Here is a 21,207-nt window from a genome sequence, read left to right as displayed (position 1 = left end):
ATATGGGAAAATATGGGAACACCCTTATTTTCAGCGTAGCGACTTCGGGAAATTCTTTAGGCCCTAGGATCCGTCATTTTCTTCAGCTAGATGATTCCCAATTAAAGATATTAAGTTGTCATACTACCGGTGTTCCACAGCATGTTTGAGGGGGATATCCAACTTTGCGTATCCATCCCGGCCGATTGGAAATATTTGCCGGCAGGGAAAGGGTTATTCGGAGTCTCCGTGCTAACTCTCTTGTGCTAACTCTTGTCAAGTAAACGACTTCTTCCCCTATTCTATATTGATCAGCTATTCTAGGTAGGGTTACTAAATACTTGATATCGGCTAGTGCTGGCGGAATCTCGTAACTGATACTCAACCCCTGACCCATTGACCCTTTGCCGATAGAGACTTCCTCGTCTAGAAGCTCCAGCGTCTGAATTAACCTTGTATAATCAAATTTTGACGTTCATCGGCGATTTCAATAGGCTATTGTCCAGCCTAACTTGACTTGAGGCTGATCTGCGCAAATCAGTATGTATTTTGAAATATCTGTTCAGCTTGGGCAAAATATTTTATTTTTATTTTTGGTTTCATTTTTATTTTATTTTTATCTCTATTTAATTTTGGTTAGCAAACAAACCAAAAAAAAACGAGGGTTATTGTTATACACATTTAGACAAATGCCATTGGTTATTAGTTATTGGTTGTTGATGGGGGATGCTAGATGAAAAAGTTTGTGTGGCTGATAGGACTGTGGCTTGGTTAAACATGGCTTTATAAGGGTTTATTGTAGGTTAGTTCTACATATGTTAGGTACAATACAAGATATCCAAGATATCTACTATGTAACCCTGCTGTTTGATGTACCTAAGAAGTGTTCCCCCCCAAACTTCTTTTATTTACAGCCCAGTGTATCCTGGCAGTTATCAGAATTCTAACATATACGGAAGAGTTATCATTTGATTCTTCTCAAATCTTACCTATTCCGGCGATAACTCAACAGTGTCGTTTTTGTCCTGCAACTACAGTATAGTTAATCTCGCAAACCCAGCACATTCTTGAACAATGTCGATAAAGTTGCTGCACGGACAGAAAATCTACACCCTCGAGGGTTCGTATGCAGGAAAGTTCCAGCCCCCGGACCCATCCACAACTGGGGAGAGTTTGGTTCGGGAATATTGGGACGTCTCCTAATCGACCCGAATCAAGGGCCTAGGAGACGATCTGTAATGATTCGCACCGGATTGTTCGGTTAATAATCTTTTGACATTTTTATGAGTTCATGCACTAGATTTACTATAAACTAGAACAGATCCCCATGTCAAGAATACCTAGGTAGTTAGTAGTCACAACAACTTCAACTTTCGATAGAGAACATAGAGAACGTCAAGATGGCTGAAGTTGGTATTATGCCGCCTCCGGAAGGAGTGACTCCTGACTTCCATACTCAAACCTCTCTTCAGACTACTCTGATTATCCTTTTTGGTGTCACCTTTGCTTTGGCGACTATATCTGTAATTCTTCGATTATATACGGCTTTGGCGATCGTCAAGAAGCTAGATTGGGATATTTGTAAGTGCATCATTATCGGGTTCTAACGGTCTCCAAGTCGCTAATGCTCAGTCAAATAGTATTCATTGTTGCAGCCTGGGGAACTTCCCTGGCCTTCTACATTGGAACGATAATAGCCATACCAGCTGGTTTTGGGCGGCATATTTGGGACGTTACGCCAACACAACTGCTTGGATACTATAATGTAAATTGCCCATACGCTAAGGAAAACATGTAGTAAAAGTTAGTCTGCTAATATTGGTATAGGTCTTATTGCTCCTCGCTATCACGTACATTTGGCCGCCATCTCTAACCAAACTCGCACTCCTCGTTCTCTATATTCGACTCAATCCCTCAAAACCTTTCCGCGCGTGCGTTTATATTAGCGGATTCCTCATTTTTACGTTCACCGTCGTATTCACGATTCTGTTTGCCGGGCCTTGCAACCCATTATCTGTCGGCAGTGGTGTTTGCTTGAACAACATAGCCATATCGCAGGCTGTTTTAAACATTGTATTTGATGTTGTTATCATAGTGCTTCCTATTCCTATGGTACACAAGTTACAATTGCCTCTGAAGCAGAAGGCAGTCATTGGCTTTTTGATCGCATTAGGGTCGGCGTAAGTCTTGAGGTATATCCAAAATCCTGTCAAGTCGCTAACAGAGTTTTAGTGTCGTTATTGTTTCTATTGCGCGCGTTGCCTACGTGAGAGCCATGATAGCGAACCCCGACGTGACTTGGACACAGGCATCTGCTGCAGTCTTGTCAACATTGGAATTGAATATCGGAATCATAGGCAACTGTATATCACGTCTGAAGCCCATGGTTCAAAAACATGCCCCTTCGTGGATATCCTCCGGGAGCAATTCGAATGCGCCTGGAAGCTACGCTCGGAACCAAGGCAGTAATGTCCCGCGGTCATGGGGAACGAGCAAAGGGAACCAGGGGTACAAATTAGAGAGTATCGACCGCGGAGACAAGTCTGGTGATGCAGAGCGAGGTGTCGACAAAGACATTTATGTCATAAATGACTACAGGGTCGAATACGACACGAAAGAATCGGGCCAGGCCAAGCCAGTTAGAACAGGAAGTACAGAGAGCATTCTCGCACCGGAGAGGGATGCTCGGCGTGTGGTATAGGTTCATGCTGTGCTCAGGACGTAGAGAGCATGTCGCACCTCAAGATCAGGAACATTGTATTGTACTTTTCAACCCAATGTGTATTAGTAGAGGAGTCCAAAAATAGTAGTTTACGGATCTAACATTCATAAGAAACTTTCTGGTTTTCATCTGCTTCTCTGATTGATTGAAAATATTACTTTGCTTGGAAATCACCAACTAGAGCACCATGAACATATTCGTTTATATTTTCTTGTGCTAATAGGTGCCAAATATCTGTAAAATGCCTGGATTATTTCTACTAGTAACTAAATGTGCGACAAAGAAAGCTACCTCCTCACATAGGTACTTGAGCGTCTGCTGGAACTTGGACGAATTAAGGCTGAAAGATCTCATGTCAACATTCGATTAGGTATCTAAGCTATGGCAACCCCCAGTAGTTACATTCAAAACGCTTGCTGGTAGAAAGTCGGTGAAAGAATCTAGACTACTCTTTTACATACTCAGGGAGTGACTCCAACAACTCCAATGTTTTGTGATCTTCCACTGCTGCCGAGTGACGCTCCGTCATAGCGAAAACATTTTCGTCCGGCTGCATCCCTGGCGCTGTGAGTGCCCATGCTAACCCATGCAACGTGTGCTTCCTGTAGTCATCCCATATATCTTCTAGATCGAACTTGGGGCCACCTCCTTCGTGAAGTACCTTTAGATAGTGTTTGATTAGGTCGGTCTCATGCTTTCTACGCTCTTCGATAGTCATGACGCCAGTAATGAAGTACGACACATCATGTAAGTTGACACCTGCGTAAGGCGCCTGCCAATCGATGAATCCAGGTTGGCCATCAGGCCTAATGAAAGTATTTCCGATGTGTGCGTCGCCATGGATAATGCATTTTAGCTTGGGGTTTTCTGTTGCCCACATTGTCTTGAAGGCTCTCTCCAATCGCTCCCGATTCGCCACAGCCTTGGGCAAGGGTGGTGGCGCAGAAGCATTGAATCGTAAATCCCATGCTGGTGGGCTAATCAAGGAGAGAATCATTCCCTGAAGTGGACTCCCACCAATAGCTTTGTCCCCGGAAAGCCAGGGAAATCGCTCCTCGGAAACACCCCATGTTTCTGAGTGTAGTGCTGCGAGCTGCTCGACCCCAGCTCGGACTCTGTCAGCCGGCCATGGTTTCAATGGCTCGCCAAAGTCACAGCCTTCGGCGGCCAAGTTAGACATAACGACAAGGCCCTGACCACTAACTTGGTTGGTACCACTGTACCAGACTTTCGGTAGGTTCATGCTGAGGATAGGGCGGAGATAGTAATAAAACTCAGCCTCTCGGCGATATGTCCAGGCCAGGCCAGGGTGAAGAGCTATCAGAGCGGTGTTGAAGCCTCCCTTGACACAAGCCTGAGTCGGTACCTCGGCAGTGTTTACATCATCTTCGTAAGTTAGGTCGATAAGGATTTTGCTTGATGTCGAGTGGATTTCCTTCACAATTGTAACAGATTTGACTTTTTGTCCTGTGATCTTGGAGCACCATTCCGCTGTAATCTCCTCAGTCTTCACAGGTAATGGATCGCTGGAGACCAGTGCGCTTTGCGCGCTGTGGAGTGCCTGGTGAGTAGATGACGACATCGTGTAGACTTGTTGATGAGGTGGGTTGGAAATTCTTGTGCTTGGCCTTGATGCTTGGCTTGGATGCTTGGCTTTGATTTCTCTGCTTTAATAGAAGGAGAAATGGCTTGGATAAATACAGACAAATGAGAGAAGCGGTGAACATCAGTATCGTGGCGTTAGGATAAAATAGTATTCCTCGCTTAGAGGACACTGGCCGACCGGTACGACAAAGCAGTTGTACTGCATACGATATTTCTTACGTATACATATTATACCTCTAAACCTAGGCACCAGTGCCCTAGAAATGTTATATCTCTTATCATGTAGGATATTCTCATGCAAAATGCCATTATGAGCGACTCGTCACTCCTCGAGGTTGTACCTAGGTATAAGAGCCCATTTAAAAAATACCTAAAGCAGCAAACACGACTGTCTATTTAGGACATAGCTAGGTTAGGTAGGTAGGTAGGTAGGTTAGTACGGATTACATATGTAGGTCCAACATGCATCCAGCATCGAATCACTACGCGTTCTATGGAGCAACATCCCCCTTTTTAATACGTGATACTACACTACCTAACCTAGTATGCTCCATCTTCTGGAATATCTCCCCACTTAATTGTTGATAATTGTTGCTATCCATACATAGGTAACTGCACAATAGTGGAAATACAGACGGGGAGGGGAGGTCTAGCTACATAGGCCTACGTAAGTACATATATACTATGATAGCGGTATAATCATTGTACTGATGAACTAGCATATCCTGGCGCTCTTCTGGCGTTTATCTGGCGCGCCATTATGCAAGCCATTCTAAAATGGTTCAAAGTGGGAGAAGGCCTTCGTTCTGTAACTATTGTTTGTTTGTTTATTTATCTTCTGGCCAAAAGAAAACGCATTAGAATGTTACTTTGAATGAATATTCCACCTAGTTTGCATGCAGGCTTATACTTTGGGCTATCCCTTTTCACGACAAGTCACACTGAACCAGATACCTATCTATATTGGTCGAATCACCAGGGGGGACAGTTGAAACATTAAACGTACAAGGCAAAACGAGGAGGACTAGTTAACTCGTATTACGATCGCTTTAGAAACAACTCATCTGATAGTAGCTAGGAAGTATGTAGTTAAGTGATTACACTACTGGGTGTAGTGGCAGCATAGCTTGTACATAGCTAGATTCTCGTTGAGCTTACGAATACATTTCAATAGTCACGTCAAAGCCAAGTCGCACTTGTTTACCAACATAATGGGGTACCCTGCGGAACAGGAATGTTGGTTAGAGCCTGCAGGAATTTGCATGGTTGTTTAACTCTTAATGTTGTATCTGTGCTGGGTAGATCGCAAGGAGGGATAGCGAAAATGCCCCTGATTGGCTTGCTTCAACTGGCTAGGGGGTCCCAAGGTCGATCGAACGTTCCGCTCGGGCCGCTCTATTCGATATTCAGCCATATACATAGTTCTTCGACTTTTACACGAGCACGTTCCACGATCACTTCCCAATTAAGCAAACACATCATATTCCATCCGGGTAACGCTAGCAATTCTCGAGCCCCGAATCCGCGCTACACAAAGATATAATTATAAACAATATTCAAGAGAGAATGCATGCGCGATTATATTCTAGAAGTATCTCAATGTCTTTTCTAGAAGCTGTTTAGCCTAAGCTGTTACATATCGTCGATATCAGCTTTCTGAAGTCTAAGGGTTGAAGTTTCAACGCCATGTCACTATCCCACGATCGTGATGCTTTCACCAACTTCAATAGCCAATTGCTCCTTAATTTATACCTTGAGCCTTTGTGAATTGACTATGTTGAATACTAATCGGCGATCAGAATGGGCCTTGAAAATTTCGATGCTATTCAGATACATGCAAACGCATATTGTTTCGAAACCGGAAAATGATCCGGGCGATCGGTCCCCCTGTACTCTCACCTATGTAAATAATCGTGATCTTGGCAAAACTTCAAAGCCTTGAATACCTAACCTAGTCGAATCTATGGTTAATCATTGCCTTACCCCAAAGGCTCCAATTATAAGCGGCCCATAATGTTGGGATTGCCTACTTAAAGAAGAAGTTTTTCAGACAATAGGCAGGGATAATTTGTTATTTCAGGGGCTTATTCGGTATCCATTTGGGTGGATATTGATTAGTTCGAGCTTAAAATTCTGGCAGACCAGAATTACGCTTAATTGAACCTACCTGGACCTACCTGGATGCACGGAAACATTGGTAAGGATATATCAGATTACTCCGTGAACTGTGCATCATAGCTGAACCCACCCCAGACCGAGAGCTGTACGTACGGGAAATTACTATACGGTAAATAGGACCCTTTATCAAAGTGGATCTATACGAATTGCCGGAACCCGAATACCAAAGCAGTGTTAACTAGGTACGCCATCTGGCTGAGATAAGAAGGAGGACGCCATGTAACCTTATTGTAAACCCATTGTAGTAAGTTGATCGTATGGGAAAAGAGAAACCCGGAAAGGTTAATAATTTTTGGTCCCTACCAAACGTTGGCACCTGGTGGTTGGTATGGCGTCTTGGCTGTCTGGTGATTATTTCTACCCGAGCGACTAAACTCCATTACTCTAACCTTGACATTTATTAGTTCCGGTAGTGAAGGAGCTTGGTATAACTTTAATTCTAGCTCGATGGCTTCCATTTAGTTTCCATGCCCTTAAACCTGGTACAGCATACTGCTTAACATAATTTTATTATAGGTACCCGTATAAAAGACTCCGCTCAACTACTGTTGAATTAGTCTCGTTCCTGAGTTCCTTGAGAGTTGTCGTTTCCCTCGACCTCTGCCACTTCAATAGATAAATTTAGATAACAGCGCTGACATGAATAAGCGGTACTGGTCAGGATTCTAGATGAGACATCTACATAGGACAAAGGACATGTTCAGTATGTATAAACCCAGACTCTCGTAGATAGGCTAGAGTTCTTAGTTCCACCTCGGGACAGTTAGAAGATTCATTCACGTTCGAGTGTTGTCTCATTTTATCGAGACTTAACGCCGACGCAAACATAATAGCCTACCCAAAGTTGTGAGCAGCCCGACTGAGGGAATAGCACTTTATTAGTTACAGTCCTCGTCTATATAGCATAATAGCATAGGGAACAGTCGACTTACACCGACAGCCGGATTCCAATTGTAAAACTGCTTCAATGTGAACTTTTTACCGTAATTATCGACGATTTTCTGGCAAGAGTCCCCGGATCGGACGAGATAATAGGAGTTGCCTACAAATTAAGCTGTTATCAACAGACCTTTGAAAAGGGGGAGTGTAGGGCTGATAGGGACCATTACGACACGATACATGAACGAAGACGCTTACAGTTTGCCACGATACCCGTTTGTGTTGGCGTAGGTCCAGTCGCAGTACTGGTCATAGTCTTACTTGTTGCTGCGGGCCGGCTTGTGGGCGTCCCGGGGATACCGACGCACACGTAATAACCGATGAAGAGCTGGGAGCAGTCCGAACCGACAGCTGGGTTCCATGAAAGGCTTTGTTATTTTACACATTAGACAATTTCTCTAATGGCTGTAGAGTTCTCAAATCATGCTTCGATAGGTCTAGAAACTTACAAGTCCTTGAGGGTAAACGTGCCATAGTTGTCGACGATCTGCGAACAAGTGTCTCCTGAACCAACTTTGTAGTAAGATGTACCTGCAACTATTATCAGCGCGTATTCCCTGAATGGCTAGGCCCTTAGGCTTGGATATCATGTGCTCCTAGAGGAAGCTTACAAGTTGAAATAATTCCAGTCTGCTCCGGTTGAGGTGGTTCCGTAGTGATAGAACTGGTGGCAGTCGCAGTGGTGGTCACGCTCCCACCCGAGGTTGTTCCCACGCAATAATAAAATCCAAGAAAAAGCTGAGAGTAGTTTGAGCCAACAGTCGGATTCCAGTTGTAGCTATAAAATGAGGGTTAGCCTTGGAGAACTCAGCTAGTTGTGCGGACAGGATAGAATCTACAAGTCCGTAAGAGTGAAATTTCCGAAATCTTGGACGATCTTTTGGCAAGTATCGCCTGAGACTTCCTTGTAGTATGCGTCACCTTTAGAACTCTTAGTTAGCCTCTGTAAACATGACAATAATATAAACACGAACTTACAGTTGGACACAATGCCAGTCTGGGTAGGGGATGGCCCAGGGGGTGTTGTCGAAGCTGTTGACGTGATAGTACTGGACGTCGTGGTATTGCTAGTAGGTGGCGGTCGACCGTCATCCCACTCAATGCAGTAGTTGGTGTTGACTGTGAGATCCTTGGTGCAGTCGACACCTGGGTTATAGCTTTGAAACTGGGCCAAGGTGATTCCCCAATAGCTAGCAAGAGATGAGCAAGTATCACCAGCAGATGCGGCGACGGAGAATGTGCAGTCTTTCCGGACAAGATAGTGGCATTGGGCCGTGGACACCAGGAATAATCCTGAAAGAAAGCTAGGAAGCATCATCGTGATCACTATATGGATATAATTTTTGAATTGTGGGATCGACGCAAAGAAAGACTAATGTGTGTAGTTCGGTTACTGTTGAATAACAGGCCCGGCTCAAGCGTTTTATTAACCTATGCCCTCAAGTGATATAGTCTTACAACTGAATCTATACTGGTTGAATCATTCGAATCCTTTCGAAAATGGTCTCTTTTGAGACTTTTATAGCAGCCAACCTATTATCGAAGACATGCTAACACTCTTGAGTCAGCCCCTTTCCTAATTTCAACTCGGTGAGGCGAGACTAAAAGTTAAAAGCTTCAATGACCGAGTAACAATCTACTGATATTTCGAGAGAGGCTTTTTAACCAAGCTTCTTGTCGTAACGATAGCCCCGGGTTGCTTTGCCATCTCTATTACAGTGCGTATGTCAGGATTACCAACAGGCTAGCTCACTATCTGATTTGTCTCTGGATGGTTAACTGCAAATGGCTATCCTAACTAGCATGTGGCAGAGAATGTGAAATATGCATTTATGCGACTTTCCTGTATCGCGGTATCGCGTATAGAAGGATGTTGTTTCTGCTGTCTTAGCTGTCTTAGTATCTGGTTTGACATATCTGGTTTGGAAACTACACACTTGTCTTACACATCCTACACATCCTACACACCACGATCGGCATCTGAATGATAGACATCGATGCAATGGCAGAGCGATTTCAAAACATCCAACATGAGACGGACATATCTCCTCCATGGGGAGCTTTCCCCGCGGAACAGTATCTTATTGTAAGCAGTCCTCGCCTGTCTCTTCATCTAATCAAGTGTTAACATGTGCTTTGCCCCTTCTAAGCGTCATTGGGATTTCTCATCAACGCTATCCGCAGCTGACCAACGGCGTGATTTGGTTCGAGCCTATCTCCAGCTTGACTCAATTCCTAAAGACTGGGATGCAACAGGTCGGGTCTACCTAGCCACTACGCTCGCACGTATTCCCACAGAACATGAGATACGTGAGATTCTTGCACCTTGGCGATCTCTTCGCTGGCGTGAGGCCGCCCTACATCTATGGCGGGATCGTGGCGATGAAGAGATCTGGCTACGCACGTACTATGGTCGAGGCTCGGATGAAAAGTTCCACGAATTTCGGGAGACCGATGAGGATTATGACCCCGCCTTTGAGGAGCATTGTCGCACATGGTCAGTTCTCGATGATCAAGCTTTGTTCGAGGGTGACTGGTCTGCCGTATTTGATGTGCTACCTGAGCTGGCAGGCCCAACACCGAATTATGATCCATATGCCCACCGCCATCTAGGAAATCCCGATGAGCTCGAAACATTGCGCCAAAAGTTGCGTGAGCCAGTGGCCTCGGCTCTTCGACTCGAATGGGAGGGTAACACAGCCGAGCAGCTGAAGGTTGATGACATTGAAGCTGGTGACGCAGGCATGGCGCTACAGGCAAGTGTTGTCGCAAGCTTCCTCTTCGTCGCCGACGCCGAGACTTTTGAGACGGGGAAGCTGCGGCTCTTGTATCTTGATGCGCGAGGTAATATTGTGCGCGAGACACGGGTGCCGTGCACAGAAACGTGGGAGATGCGGGACGCGTGGAACGCGAAGAAGTTTCGGGACAGTGCGTTCTGGAATGACCGGGACAGGAGTGAATGGGGTGTAGCAAACGACCCTGGAAGTGTTCTGGGTGAGAAGTACAAGTTCTCAGGAGAGATTGGGCGTGTGCTTTACGAACTGGATTAAACCCAATTTTTGAACTCTCGTATGCCGTAAGTAAGATACAGACATGCAGAGCATTTACATTTGATAATCCACAGCATAGATCTGCTAGAGTCTGTGCACTCGCTCGAATGGTCTTTGAAGGTGCTAGAAAGCCTCAATATTAAACTGCGTGTGACTATAGTGGCTAGACTCTTGAAAACATAGGTAGATAAATAAAGCAAAATCTAGGTATGACAAGTATGTCTCTATCTCATCATTTCTATCAATATCATACTATTTTCTAATAGGTAAGATGACAATAACACTAAATTATCACCAAGAAACGTTCATATGGTTTAATTACATAAATGGGGCCCCCCTTTTTATTCCTTCCCCTTTTCAGGAAGACTCAGTCAAGTAGGCTGTCACTTAGGCGCGAACACAAACATAATAGCCAAGGAATAGCGATTCACAGCTATCACCTACAGCAGGATTCCATCCGCGAAACTGTACCATTATTTCATCAGCAGGTACGTAAGAGGGATAGAAAAGTGGCAAGCGACAAAATGGGAATATCCTACCTGGGTTAAGGTAATCGAAAAGGTATCGGCAATCTTCTGGCAGGTATCCCCGCTCAGGACTTTATAGAACTGCTTGCAGCCAGCAATCATACCGGCCTGGTATGGTGTCGGTGTGGCGCTGGGCGCGCTGCTGCTAGTCGGCGTCCCCGTCATGTATGTGCTACGGTTCGGTGTACACTGAGAAGGAATGCGGCTGGGCGAAGGGGGCACTGGAGCGCCGGGTGTTGGGAAGCAATACTCGTCCATCAGGCTCTGACAACCCTCGGTATATTCCTCTTCGTCAAGGGATTCGAGATCATCGTCGGTGAGCCAGCAGTACTTCGTCTGCTGGGCTAACTCAGATGCAAGTGTCTCATTATTAGAGGCAGTACTTGTTATGGAGGCTTTGGCAGTCGAGTTGAATACCGATGAATACCACGATGTGGTAAAGTTGGTGGTCGGAATCATACCTGTAGCGGGAACCCAGTTGGTGATGAAGGACGAATTACTGAGTGGAAAAGTATGTTAGGACGATAACAATAGATCAAAAGGGGTTATATGGTTACTCACAGTGTTGGAAGAGGCGCATGACTAACGGAGGAATTATACTCGAACGTCCCACCTCCTGGTGGTCTTGATACAGAACAGTTGTTAGTTTCTATCAATCATCACGAGGTAATACTTTAACTACCGAGCTCTTGAACTTTCACATTGTGGATTGAGATCAATAGCTTACGAGAGACAGATGCTGCGTCCTTTCATAGACGCAAGATTGTCACAATTGGTATGAATTGTGCTGTCGGAATGTTAGTAGGAACAACGTGAACAGCTTTGCGGGGTACACACGGGTTCCAGGAGACCAGCTGGATAGTTGTGAACGATTTACCCTTTAGTATTCCATCGCAAGTCTCATTGCCCTCCAGAGTGTAAATAGTGCAGGTGTCCTGTAAGCACAGGGACATACCCGTCGAAAGCACGCTGCAGTTATAGTCCAAATGGTTGCGATTGATCATGAGATCAGTGCCTACTCCATTCCCCTTAGAAACAGACTGGCACGTATCAGAAGACTGCACGGTGTATGTTTTCCCGGTGCAGGTCGGAGTTGATGCTGCCGTCGTTGTGCTGTTGTCCGCCTATATTAGTTTTCTACTTCAACTTGTGCGGGTATAACTCCCTGTTACATAGAATAACAAGGAAGAGATTTTCGAAGTTACTCACGTTTCATTTGCTGTTAATGTTGCTGTCGAGGAATACGTGTAGGTATAACTTTTCGGATCTGCACTGCAGGACGAGAGTGTGGAAGAAAACTTGCCCGGACTCAGCTTCGCTCTCCCATAATCTGAGCTTAGCATTGCGGCTCCGTACTTGAGAGCACAATCAGAACATGCCGTTTCGTTTCCAGCGTACAGGTCCCAAAGACAAAAGCCTGATCTATTCCTATTAGCGGAGATAAACGTGGAAATGCCAAGTATAAAGCATTACTTACGCATCTTTAATACAGGTTAGATTATATGCCCAGCTCAAACCGTCGGCGAGAGCTGCAGCCGACTGAGTATAACTACTGTTCACATACAGCGCGTACTGCGTACTGCCACACTTGGCATCTACGTTGGCCTGGAACGTCTTCAAAGACTCATAACAGCTCGTTGTGCAATACGTGCCGGCCTCGCTGCTGATGAGTGCCAGTCCACTGGCCGCCTGCGCAGCTGTGACGAGATTATTCTTACCACTATAACACCGAAATTCAGTAAATCCTTCTTCAAACTTTTTTCCCGAGAAGAACAATATCCTCACTGAAGTTATCGGAAAAGGTAGGTAGCAAGTATAAGAGTTGCTCACTAGTTACATGTGATATTCTGTACTAGCGCCGCACGGCACGCTGCCGGTACATTCGTAGGAATAGCAGCTGGTGCAGTCCAAAGTTTAACTGCTTTCGCGGCTGGAAAGAGCAGATGTCCTATAAGGACTACTACGGTAATGAGGCCCATGATATTGTCGATATAAATTGAGATGGAGTCGGAATGATGGGCGGACAGCAGGGTATCAAGAAACAAGAGATGGGTGTGTGAAAAGTATGCCTTAGGTATATACGTACCTACTTAATCTTGAGAGATAAGCTTGGAGTATGTGTTTATGCTGTAGCAGATATAGTAGCATGTCTCATTTTCTGTTTATATTTGCTGTCAGCGCTGCTTACGTCCGTTTCAGCCAAAACACTGAGGATCGCACAAGCTATTGTGGCCAAGATGTAATGTGATGAATAATAAGGTAACCAACAAGAATGTAACCAACAAATAATGTCCGAAGTCATCTAGAACAGCCTACAACCAATCTATATCTGGATAATAATTATGTTGGGCTTACCACCAGAGTTGCCCCTATAGCCCCTAGCTGGTACCTATCGAGTCAGACACATGTAACGTCTAACCAGACCTCGTTATACTGGTAATAGACATCAGGTAATGCCTACAAGAATTGCCAATTGAGCGGGTTTTACGACAATATGGTATTGCACGGCAATTGATCCTTCTAGGCGTGAAGGCGATTAGTCTCGCGGTGGGATTCCGGGTCACTCCGAATATGATTAAAGGGGGCAAACTCTGTAAGTGTGTAATGTGATGAAGATAGACATCGTTTATCCTGACAGAAGATTTGTATGTTCATCCTTGGTTACATTCTATAGCAGATAAGAATATCTACTGGAAGATATTTGCATATATCAAATTATGGCTGAAGTGCCCAGTTCCGGACCTTCGTCTTCCTCTCATTCTCCTTTTCTACTTATTATATTCTTCCGTCTTTGTCTGCTAGTACGGAAGCACGTCCTATATGCCCTTGAAGATGGCACGGCACGAGAGAAGTCTTTTCATTTTGGGCTTACAGAAGTCCTTTGGTCTAAATTTACTGCTTATAATAGTCATTCTAGCAACCTTTTCCCTTTCACAAGACGCACCGCCTGCTTCAGGAGGCACATGCTCAGATGCCGTACCGTGCGTGTCTGGGTGCTGCAATTCCAATAACGCATGTGGATTTGGCCCCAAATATTGCAGTCATGAAGCTGGCTGCAAGAGCAATTGCAATGCCACGGCAGAATGCGGCCAGTATGCTGCAGAATCCCCTGGAGATTGTCCTATCAACGTTTGTTGTAGGTACGTATAGTTCAATGCCTCGAAAAAAGGGGCACTTGCTTAAGTACCTGGCCTAACCGACCCCAAGGAAAAAGGGGTTGGTAATTGCGTACGATGAATTATCGTCGTTCTTCCGCTAACATGTGCTTCCTTCACAGTCGGTATGGATTCTGTGGCGTGACAGATGAATTCTGCGGCGATGGTTGTCAACCAAATTCGGATGGTGGTGGCTGTGGTGCTGCTCCGTAAGTTCGACGCTTTGCAAGAAAATCATGCTACCAAATTTACCTACTGACTGCATCCCAGGCGACCCAAAGATTGTACAATCAATACCGATGCGCTTTCCTATGCGCGTCGTATTGGGTACTATGAGCTCTTCGCTACTCAGCATGACTGCAACGTCTTTGAGCCTGAAGACATAGTAGTTGCTGGGCTCACACACTTGAACCTAGCTTTCGTCAATTTTGGGGACGACTTTAAATTACAGACAGGCGACGGAAGCCTCATATACCGCGCGTCGCTTCTAAAGGTCAACAATCCAGGGCTACATGTCTGCATATCAGTTGGAGGATGGGACTTTAATGACCCTCCTGACCAAGCTCTCTGGTCACATAGTGAGTTACAAGAATGAAGCTTGTTTACAAAGAGCGTTTTATGTGAGTGGTCTAACCAGCCATACTAGTGGCCAATGACTACACGAACCGACAAATGTTCATTAGCTCTGTCGTCGACTTTCTCAAAAAGTATGGGTTGGACGGCATTGATCTTGGTAAGCTTAGCGTTTTCGAATTCAGCTACAGCTACTAATAGTATAACCCGTTAATAGACTGGGAATATCCCTCTGCGAGTGATCGTGGTGGCGTCCCCTCGGATGCAGACGCCTTTGTGCTGTTGGTATCGGATCTACGTGATGCATTCGACTCGGAAAACCCTGGGTGGACCATTTCGGTAACGTTGCCGACCAGTTACTGGTATCTACGGGGGTTCGACGTTAAGAATATGCAAAAATATGTCTCGTGGTTCAACTTAATGTCATACGATTTAGTGAGTAGCTCACCACGCCGTTCCTTATCTCGAATATCTTAAAGATATAGAAAATGGAAGTAGTTAAACTTTTATGCTGATATCAGATTTCCTTTCTACTATTAGCATGGTACTTGGGATCATGACAATAAGTGGACTGGGCCATATCTTAAGGGACATACAGACATCTCCGAGATCGACTTAGGGCTCGATCTTCTATGGCGCAATGGCGTCGATCCCGCCAAGGTAGTATTTGGTATGGGTTTCTATGGGCGCTCATTCACCATGGCTGACCCTAATTGTTACGAACCTAACGGCGATTGTGAGTTTGCTACGGGTGGCCGAGCCGGTACCTGTTCCAATACGGTGGGCATTCTCACTTATCAAGAGATTGCGGCACGTAATGGCAGTTGTAAGTCATCTCTGGACTCGTTCCAAACCCATGTTTAGGGGCTGGCACAAAATATTAGCTATGGGAAGACATTACTAACAACAACTTTTGCTAGTGGATATACAAACGTTCTACAACTCTACCACGACGGTCAAATTCAACGTATATGACGGTGATCAGTGGATCTCGTATGACGACGAGGAGTCATGGCATGACAAAAAGGCGTTTCTTTCCAAGAGATGCTTGAGCGGTCTAATGATTTGGGCCTTGGACCAGGATAACTCAAGATTTGAAGCTTATAATGGCGTAATGGGAGACACCTCGTTGCTAGAACTTGAGGGCAGCGGCCTAAGCCCCGAGGCGACGGCCCAACTTGCCGACCAGTTTGCTGCATATACTGGACAGAATTGCTTCGTGACGCCACGGTGTACGGATGGGAGTCCCAAAGAGCAAGGCCCTCAGCAGGTCTGCCCAGGTGGATATCAGGTCAGTATTCAGATGTCTCTTTCCTCTTTCTGACGTCTTTTATTTGTTTTACTCGTGATAGCTACACTATTTATATGGCATTAAAATACTCAAAATAGCCGAAAGACACCGTAAAGATAAACTACTAACATTATCTCTTGCATGCATAGTCCGTATCTGCGGCTCACACGCCCAGACAAGTTCAGGGTCATGACTACTTCGGAGAGTGTAGTGAGGGTTGGTGGCGGAATATCTGCTGTCCGAAAGATGCCCTCCCCAAGAATTGCCGCTGGGTAGGTGCCCCTGAACGCAGCGAGATTGGTTGCTCGGGATCCTGCGGTAGCACCCAGTTTGAACTCAATGCGGACAGTTATTTGGACGCAAAGGGAGAGAAAAGCTGCTACTATGGCACACGCTCTCTCTGCTGTGACTCTACCGAGCTGATATCAGACTGCTACTGGAGCCCTTGCCAGGGACCGATCTTGACCAACCCAGAGTGTAATGACGGCTACACGTTCGAGGGATATCGGCTAGACAAACCTGACGGCACGCCATGGTGCTCGGATACGTACATCTCCCCTGTTGGTGGGATTAAAGGGAGCCCAGTCCACGGTAGCTTCCGAAGCGCGCTGTGCTGTCCAGAGAAACAGGCCTGGACTAACTGCGACTGGTCTAATAATGTCGGAATATTGGACCCTGAGCATGTATGTATGCCTTCGCCATGTGGAAAGAACAAAATCCAGATCGGAACTGCTCTTGATCCACCCCCATCGCCTGCGATTGATTCAACATTCCCGGTTTCCTGTGATGGTGTTGTTGCCCCGCCAGGAAGAGACAGGAGCTATCCGCTATGTTGTGACTTACAAAGCAAATACAACAAGAAGTGGCCTGTTGACCCCGAGAAGGTCTTCCAGACATACTATAACACCCCCGGGGATTCGGACGTGGTGTGGCAGTATAGTGACGAGTACACTAACAATAACAAGGATGATGGCCAGTCAAGCTCCGAAGATGGGACCGATGCTTACGGCTTCCTGATGCTTGATGGGCCGGAAGGCTCTATCGACAGTAGTTTCTCTACTACAAACACTATTGTCCGTAAGGAGGCCGCTATACCGCGCGTCAAGCGGTCACTCGTAACTTACAACCAGACCGTCATGGACACCGTCTTTGATCATACCGAGGAAACGTTTCAGTTCTATTGCAACTTCCCCGCGGGATCAGCTGAATGCAATCGTCTTTGGATCGACGGAGCCGAGGATACCATTATCCGGATGCCAGATTATATAGGCGAGGGACCCTTTGCTCGTGTTGTTTCCATCAGAGAACTTGAGACGGACAAAAAAGGCTTCGGTCTTCCCGCTCACCACATCAAGCACCGCGCTCTGCAAGGGATCCACAACACGAATCCTGTTTATGAGATCAAGATTGATTATAACTTCTTAGCTATAACCCCTAAGCGCGATGACCAGCCGGTCTATCTTCGCGTTGACTACACGAATCTGCTGGGGTACTGGGATGAAGTGGAGGCCGCTGACCCTGGCAAGAAAAGGAGTAATATGCCAAGCTGGCAGTCGCGCGTCAAGCGAGCAGCTGAGAGAGACAGGGCCGTAAGGAAGAGATCAACTCCAATTAATGTCACCGCTCCTATGGATCCCATTGCTGCTCGTTGTGGTAATGGTAATGCGGATGCTGCTACCCTCTCTGTTGAAAAAAGGTCAGTGATCTTATAGGGCCAGTTTCTCCATCATAACCCCTATCCCCCTATCACAATAACCCATGAGACTCTATTATATACTCCCTTATACTCAGTTCTCACTTTTCTTTTGCCAATAGTGGAAATAGACAAAATGGCTTTATTGTCATAGGAATCTTCCACGGTTTCTCTCACCCCCCTCCCTTCCTTTCTTATTGATCTCCACCTTAAATTTTCATCATTATCCTCTCGGAAACCCCAAGTTTAAGAGAACTAACAAGATTATATTCACAGGTGGTGGGGAGCCATTGGAGGCTGGGTCAAGAAGTTGACTACCGTCGAGAAGTCTGACCTGGGCGTAATCCCGTTAGCCTGGAGAGATACCATCAATCTATTCTCAGCTCAATGGGGATGCCCAGGTCAGACCTTCTCAGCAAATCTGAGGATGGATTTGGAAGCTATGATCCAGATGGACGCCACCTATGCATATTACTTCCAGGGCCAGTTCATTCCTCCCAAGAGTCCCGAAGTCTACGCGTATCTAGGCATGCAGCCTTCAGCATACGTCGGCCTTCACTTGGTTGGCAATGCCGTGATGCAGTACACCTCAGGCAGGAAGAAGATCATCGACACGCTTGCATATCCCGGCTTGGCAGTCAAAGGCATTGCCGCCGTTGGACCTACATTGGATGTTTACGGAGAAGTAAGATTTTCCTAGTATCTAGGTAGTCAAGCTGTCAAGCCTTTGTTACATGGAATCTGACATGGATTTTAGATTCGAGGAAAGATTACCATACATGGCGAAGCAAACGCCGGAGCACTTCTCAACTTTGACAAAGCCGAAGTGTATTGGCCCTCGGATGCCGCAGAGAGCAAGAGTGCTCAACAGCTGCTCGGTCTTGATGATACAGCTCTGGGGCCTGACCCTGATACGATTGCGCCGACATTCGAGGCGGGTGTAGAGCTCGATGCACAACTGGATGTCATCATCACGCCCGAAGCCAATATCGGGATAAAGATTGGCGGTGGAAGTCTAGTGAGCGCGACAATTATGGACGCGCAGCTTACAGGATACCTCATGGGTGACCTTTCATTCCAGGCCTCGGGCCAGGCGGACACCAATACGGGGAATTTCCAGTACAGCTATGGTGTTTACGCCTTCTATAACATAGGTTACAAGGCCACGGCCGTTACCTTGGGCCTTGTTAACTGGGTAGGTCTTTTTTCTCCCTCTTATTTGAAAATGTAAGTATTTACATCCCTTTCTTCAAAGGCAACAGGTCCCCAACAAGCATTTACGCCGGACAAGCGCATAAACATATATGGTCCTATAAGTGGCGAGATTCCGCTTCATTCAAAGAGGGGGCTTAAAGAGCCGCACGATGTCAGCGAAAACATAACCATCGGGTCTGGTCTCAGCTTACTACCACGAACCGATGATGACGATGACGGTCTGTCTCCTAAGACCCCTGACTTCACCCAGCAGCTCAGCTGTCCTCCGGGATCATCAGCAGACGTAAGACTGCCAGAGCTTCGCTTCAATTGCGACCTATTCGGCCCTGTGCAGGTACTACCATTTGGGTCCGGACCGTCGTATCTACAGCAAGGCATGTGCGACGGCTGGAAGACGATGTCGCCGCGCCCCACAGTATTAACCTACTCGACTAACAGCATTCGCAATACACAACGGCGAAACTATCAGTGCCCTTCTGGCTACTGTAAAAACGCCCAGCAGCAACTAATCGATGCTACAGGCCGTGACGGCAGTTCCATAGCAAGGACGACCCCCTTGCTCGAATGCGACGAGGCGCCTTGGGCATCAACAGAGGAAGGGGGCGACTGGTTACCGAGTAACGAGCGCTCGGCTACTTGTGTTCCTGGATACCAGAATGGAGGTTGGGCTGGAAGCTCATGCCAGAGTAAGCTGATAAATTCTCATAACTACCTACCTACCTACCTACCTACAGTGTAAGTGGATGATACGGTAGGTAGATCGCTAACGCGTGGAATACAAAGAGATAGTAGGCGATTTATCAACCAACTGGGGCCGGTTGGACCCAACCCTCGGCCTAGACGATTCACAGAAAGTCGACAATTGGCGCAGGTGGAGGGCCGACACTAATTGGTGGACTACGATCACGGACAAAAAAGCGAGTGTTAACCAACAGAGACCGGTAAAGTATTTCAACGTCCAACCTAAACCTGACGGCATGGATCAGCCGGAACCCCAGACATCCTGGCTGTTTCGTCGTAACTACACTTGGTCGCTCGTCGAGGACACGGCCGATGCAAGCCAGTGGTGGGGTGCAACCGGCCGCGAGTTTGTTACCAAATCCTACAGAGGGCCTTCTGGGTGGGACTCGGTTTGTGAGTCAAACTTCTATTACTCCCTTATACTACAGGTTATCCGGCCATAGCAGTTCACAGGGATATTTACTTGATTATAGTGTGCGCCCTCAACACCTTCGGCCAGGACAATCTCTTTAAGATAGACGCAGGTTCTGATTACAACGGCTATTGTCTCCGCGGACCCCAGTACACCACCAAGGGCTGGCAGTATGTTTACCATGTCGCGCGGTGTAAAATCACATTCGGCACGGTGACAAAAAGGGGTATCAACGGCAGCAAGGCAGCGGGTACTGAAGACGAATGGAGTGTTCGGGGTGAGTTCGTCCTGATCCATTTAGCCCTTGCCCTCTATCTTCCTCTTCCTCAGCTATTGTGATAAATCGCACTCTTTCAATTTCATCTCAGGTGGACCGTTCCTAACATCAAAAGTAGATGTTAAATTTGTAGACACGCCCGAGGACGAGAAGCTCTCCTTTGCGGTCCCGGTTGCTAAACCTAACCCATTAAATGGTATAGATAACCCCAATATAGACAAGGGGAGGTTGCTATTATAACAGAAGACTCTTACGTAGAGGACGTTCCAGACTTCTGCTTTTGGGAATATATTAACCAACTATCGAAAGTGGATTCCAAAATTGGATTTGCAAGGAAACCGTATAGTTATTCGTGTCGTGCGTCTTTACTGAGTTTTAATTTTGCGCTACAGAAACCGGATGGAGGGGTCAATATATCGCATATAGTTAATACAAGCAGTGATGAAGGCAGATATTGGAAGATATTCAAAGTACGGTAGATATTTCCACAGGTTATTTCCACGGGAGTCAGTTATATGAACTCATAGGCAGATGTAAAGCCCAGAGATTCTTACCATAATTGGGCACAGTAAGCCACCACTCTAATGATATAATCGTCTACTCCAGATTGTCCTGCCTCTAGTGAATATACACTATGATTCAAGTCGCCGCGATAGATCCACTTCACAAATTCCACGCCTCCGCACGTTTCCCAATCAATCCCGTCGAAGCAGATCTAGAATCTATAGCAGCGCAAGCTAACCACTAGGAACACGGTCCAAGCAACACCCATGTGCAAGCCTCAGCAACGGGACCTTTCGCAGCGTCCAATACATACGTTAGGTAGTGGTGGACGCGCCAAGACGTTGCA

The 21,207-nt window shown here is 46.2% G+C and overlaps 6 protein-coding genes across 6 annotated transcripts; 3 read left to right on the top strand and 3 right to left on the bottom strand.

The window, feature by feature from the left end:
* The first annotated feature begins 824 nt into the window (after positions 1–824).
* On the top strand, positions 825–2,835 carry F4813DRAFT_357434 (uncharacterized protein). The gene is made up of 4 exons (XM_049243122.1): positions 825–1,560; positions 1,620–1,744; positions 1,807–2,159; positions 2,212–2,835. Exons 1-4 carry the CDS (start codon positions 1,380–1,382, stop codon positions 2,678–2,680), a joined length of 1,128 nt encoding a protein of 375 aa, XP_049100093.1. The 5' UTR covers positions 825–1,379; the 3' UTR covers positions 2,681–2,835.
* A 110-nt stretch (positions 2,836–2,945) lies between these two features.
* On the bottom strand, positions 2,946–4,628 carry F4813DRAFT_357433 (kinase-like domain-containing protein). Its single transcript, XM_049243121.1, has one exon. The coding sequence runs from the start codon at positions 4,281–4,283 to the stop codon at positions 3,147–3,149; it is 1,137 nt and encodes a 378-aa protein (XP_049100092.1). The 5' UTR covers positions 4,284–4,628; the 3' UTR covers positions 2,946–3,146.
* Positions 4,629–7,283: 2,655 nt separating this feature from the next.
* On the bottom strand, positions 7,284–8,741 carry F4813DRAFT_388906 (LysM domain-containing protein; the record flags this gene model as incomplete). Its single annotated transcript, XM_049246752.1, has 7 exons — positions 7,284–7,343; positions 7,417–7,526; positions 7,622–7,791; positions 7,873–7,954; positions 8,035–8,201; positions 8,263–8,344; positions 8,402–8,741. 7 exons carry the CDS (start codon positions 8,739–8,741, stop codon positions 7,284–7,286), a joined length of 1,011 nt encoding a protein of 336 aa, XP_049100091.1.
* A 531-nt stretch (positions 8,742–9,272) lies between these two features.
* On the top strand, positions 9,273–10,626 carry F4813DRAFT_357430 (uncharacterized protein). Its single transcript, XM_049243120.1, has 3 exons — positions 9,273–9,309; positions 9,361–9,509; positions 9,574–10,626. Exons 2-3 carry the CDS (start codon positions 9,408–9,410, stop codon positions 10,471–10,473), a joined length of 1,002 nt encoding a protein of 333 aa, XP_049100090.1. The 5' UTR covers positions 9,273–9,309; positions 9,361–9,407; the 3' UTR covers positions 10,474–10,626.
* A 234-nt stretch (positions 10,627–10,860) lies between these two features.
* F4813DRAFT_388904 (uncharacterized protein) lies at positions 10,861–12,979 on the bottom strand (the record flags this gene model as incomplete). Its single annotated transcript, XM_049246751.1, has 8 exons — positions 10,861–10,938; positions 11,013–11,499; positions 11,562–11,624; positions 11,728–11,787; positions 11,838–12,113; positions 12,210–12,422; positions 12,478–12,720; positions 12,831–12,979. 8 exons carry the CDS (start codon positions 12,977–12,979, stop codon positions 10,861–10,863), a joined length of 1,569 nt encoding a protein of 522 aa, XP_049100089.1.
* Positions 12,980–14,043: 1,064 nt separating this feature from the next.
* On the top strand, positions 14,044–21,107 carry F4813DRAFT_395868 (putative bacteriodes thetaiotaomicron symbiotic chitinase; the record flags this gene model as incomplete). The annotated part of the gene is made up of 14 exons (XM_049247756.1): positions 14,044–14,129; positions 14,278–14,364; positions 14,426–14,733; positions 14,802–14,888; positions 14,946–15,163; positions 15,269–15,554; positions 15,649–16,019; positions 16,169–17,715; positions 17,989–18,397; positions 18,470–18,907; positions 18,968–19,613; positions 19,711–20,061; positions 20,142–20,357; positions 20,476–21,107. 14 exons carry the CDS (start codon positions 14,044–14,046, stop codon positions 20,595–20,597), a joined length of 5,172 nt encoding a protein of 1,723 aa, XP_049100088.1. The 3' UTR covers positions 20,598–21,107.
* Positions 21,108–21,207: the final 100 nt, after the last annotated feature.

This window comes from Daldinia decipiens (assembly GCF_022478715.1).
Source record: "Daldinia decipiens strain CBS 113046 unplaced genomic scaffold F4813scaffold_14, whole genome shotgun sequence".
Classification (NCBI taxonomy): domain Eukaryota; kingdom Fungi; phylum Ascomycota; class Sordariomycetes; order Xylariales; family Hypoxylaceae; genus Daldinia; species Daldinia decipiens.
Note: the sequence above shows the minus strand (reverse complement) of the source record. Positions and strands in the feature narration are given on the sequence as shown.

Excerpts from the sequence above, each read along its gene's own strand:
- F4813DRAFT_357434 (XM_049243122.1), top strand. The coding sequence starts at position 1,380 with ATGGCTGAAGTTGGTATTATGCCGCCTCCGGAAGGAGTGACTCCTGAC. Across the intron at positions 1,745-1,806 it reads AACTGCTTGGATACTATAAT|GTCTTATTGCTCCTCGCTAT; the intron begins GTAAATTGCCCA and ends ATATTGGTATAG. Across the intron at positions 2,160-2,211 it reads TTGATCGCATTAGGGTCGGC|TGTCGTTATTGTTTCTATTG; the intron begins GTAAGTCTTGAG and ends ACAGAGTTTTAG.
- F4813DRAFT_357433 (XM_049243121.1), bottom strand. The coding sequence starts at position 4,283 with ATGTCGTCATCTACTCACCAGGCACTCCACAGCGCGCAAAGCGCACTG.
- F4813DRAFT_357430 (XM_049243120.1), top strand. The coding sequence starts at position 9,408 with ATGATAGACATCGATGCAATGGCAGAGCGATTTCAAAACATCCAACAT. Across the intron at positions 9,510-9,573 it reads CCGCGGAACAGTATCTTATT|CGTCATTGGGATTTCTCATC; the intron begins GTAAGCAGTCCT and ends GCCCCTTCTAAG.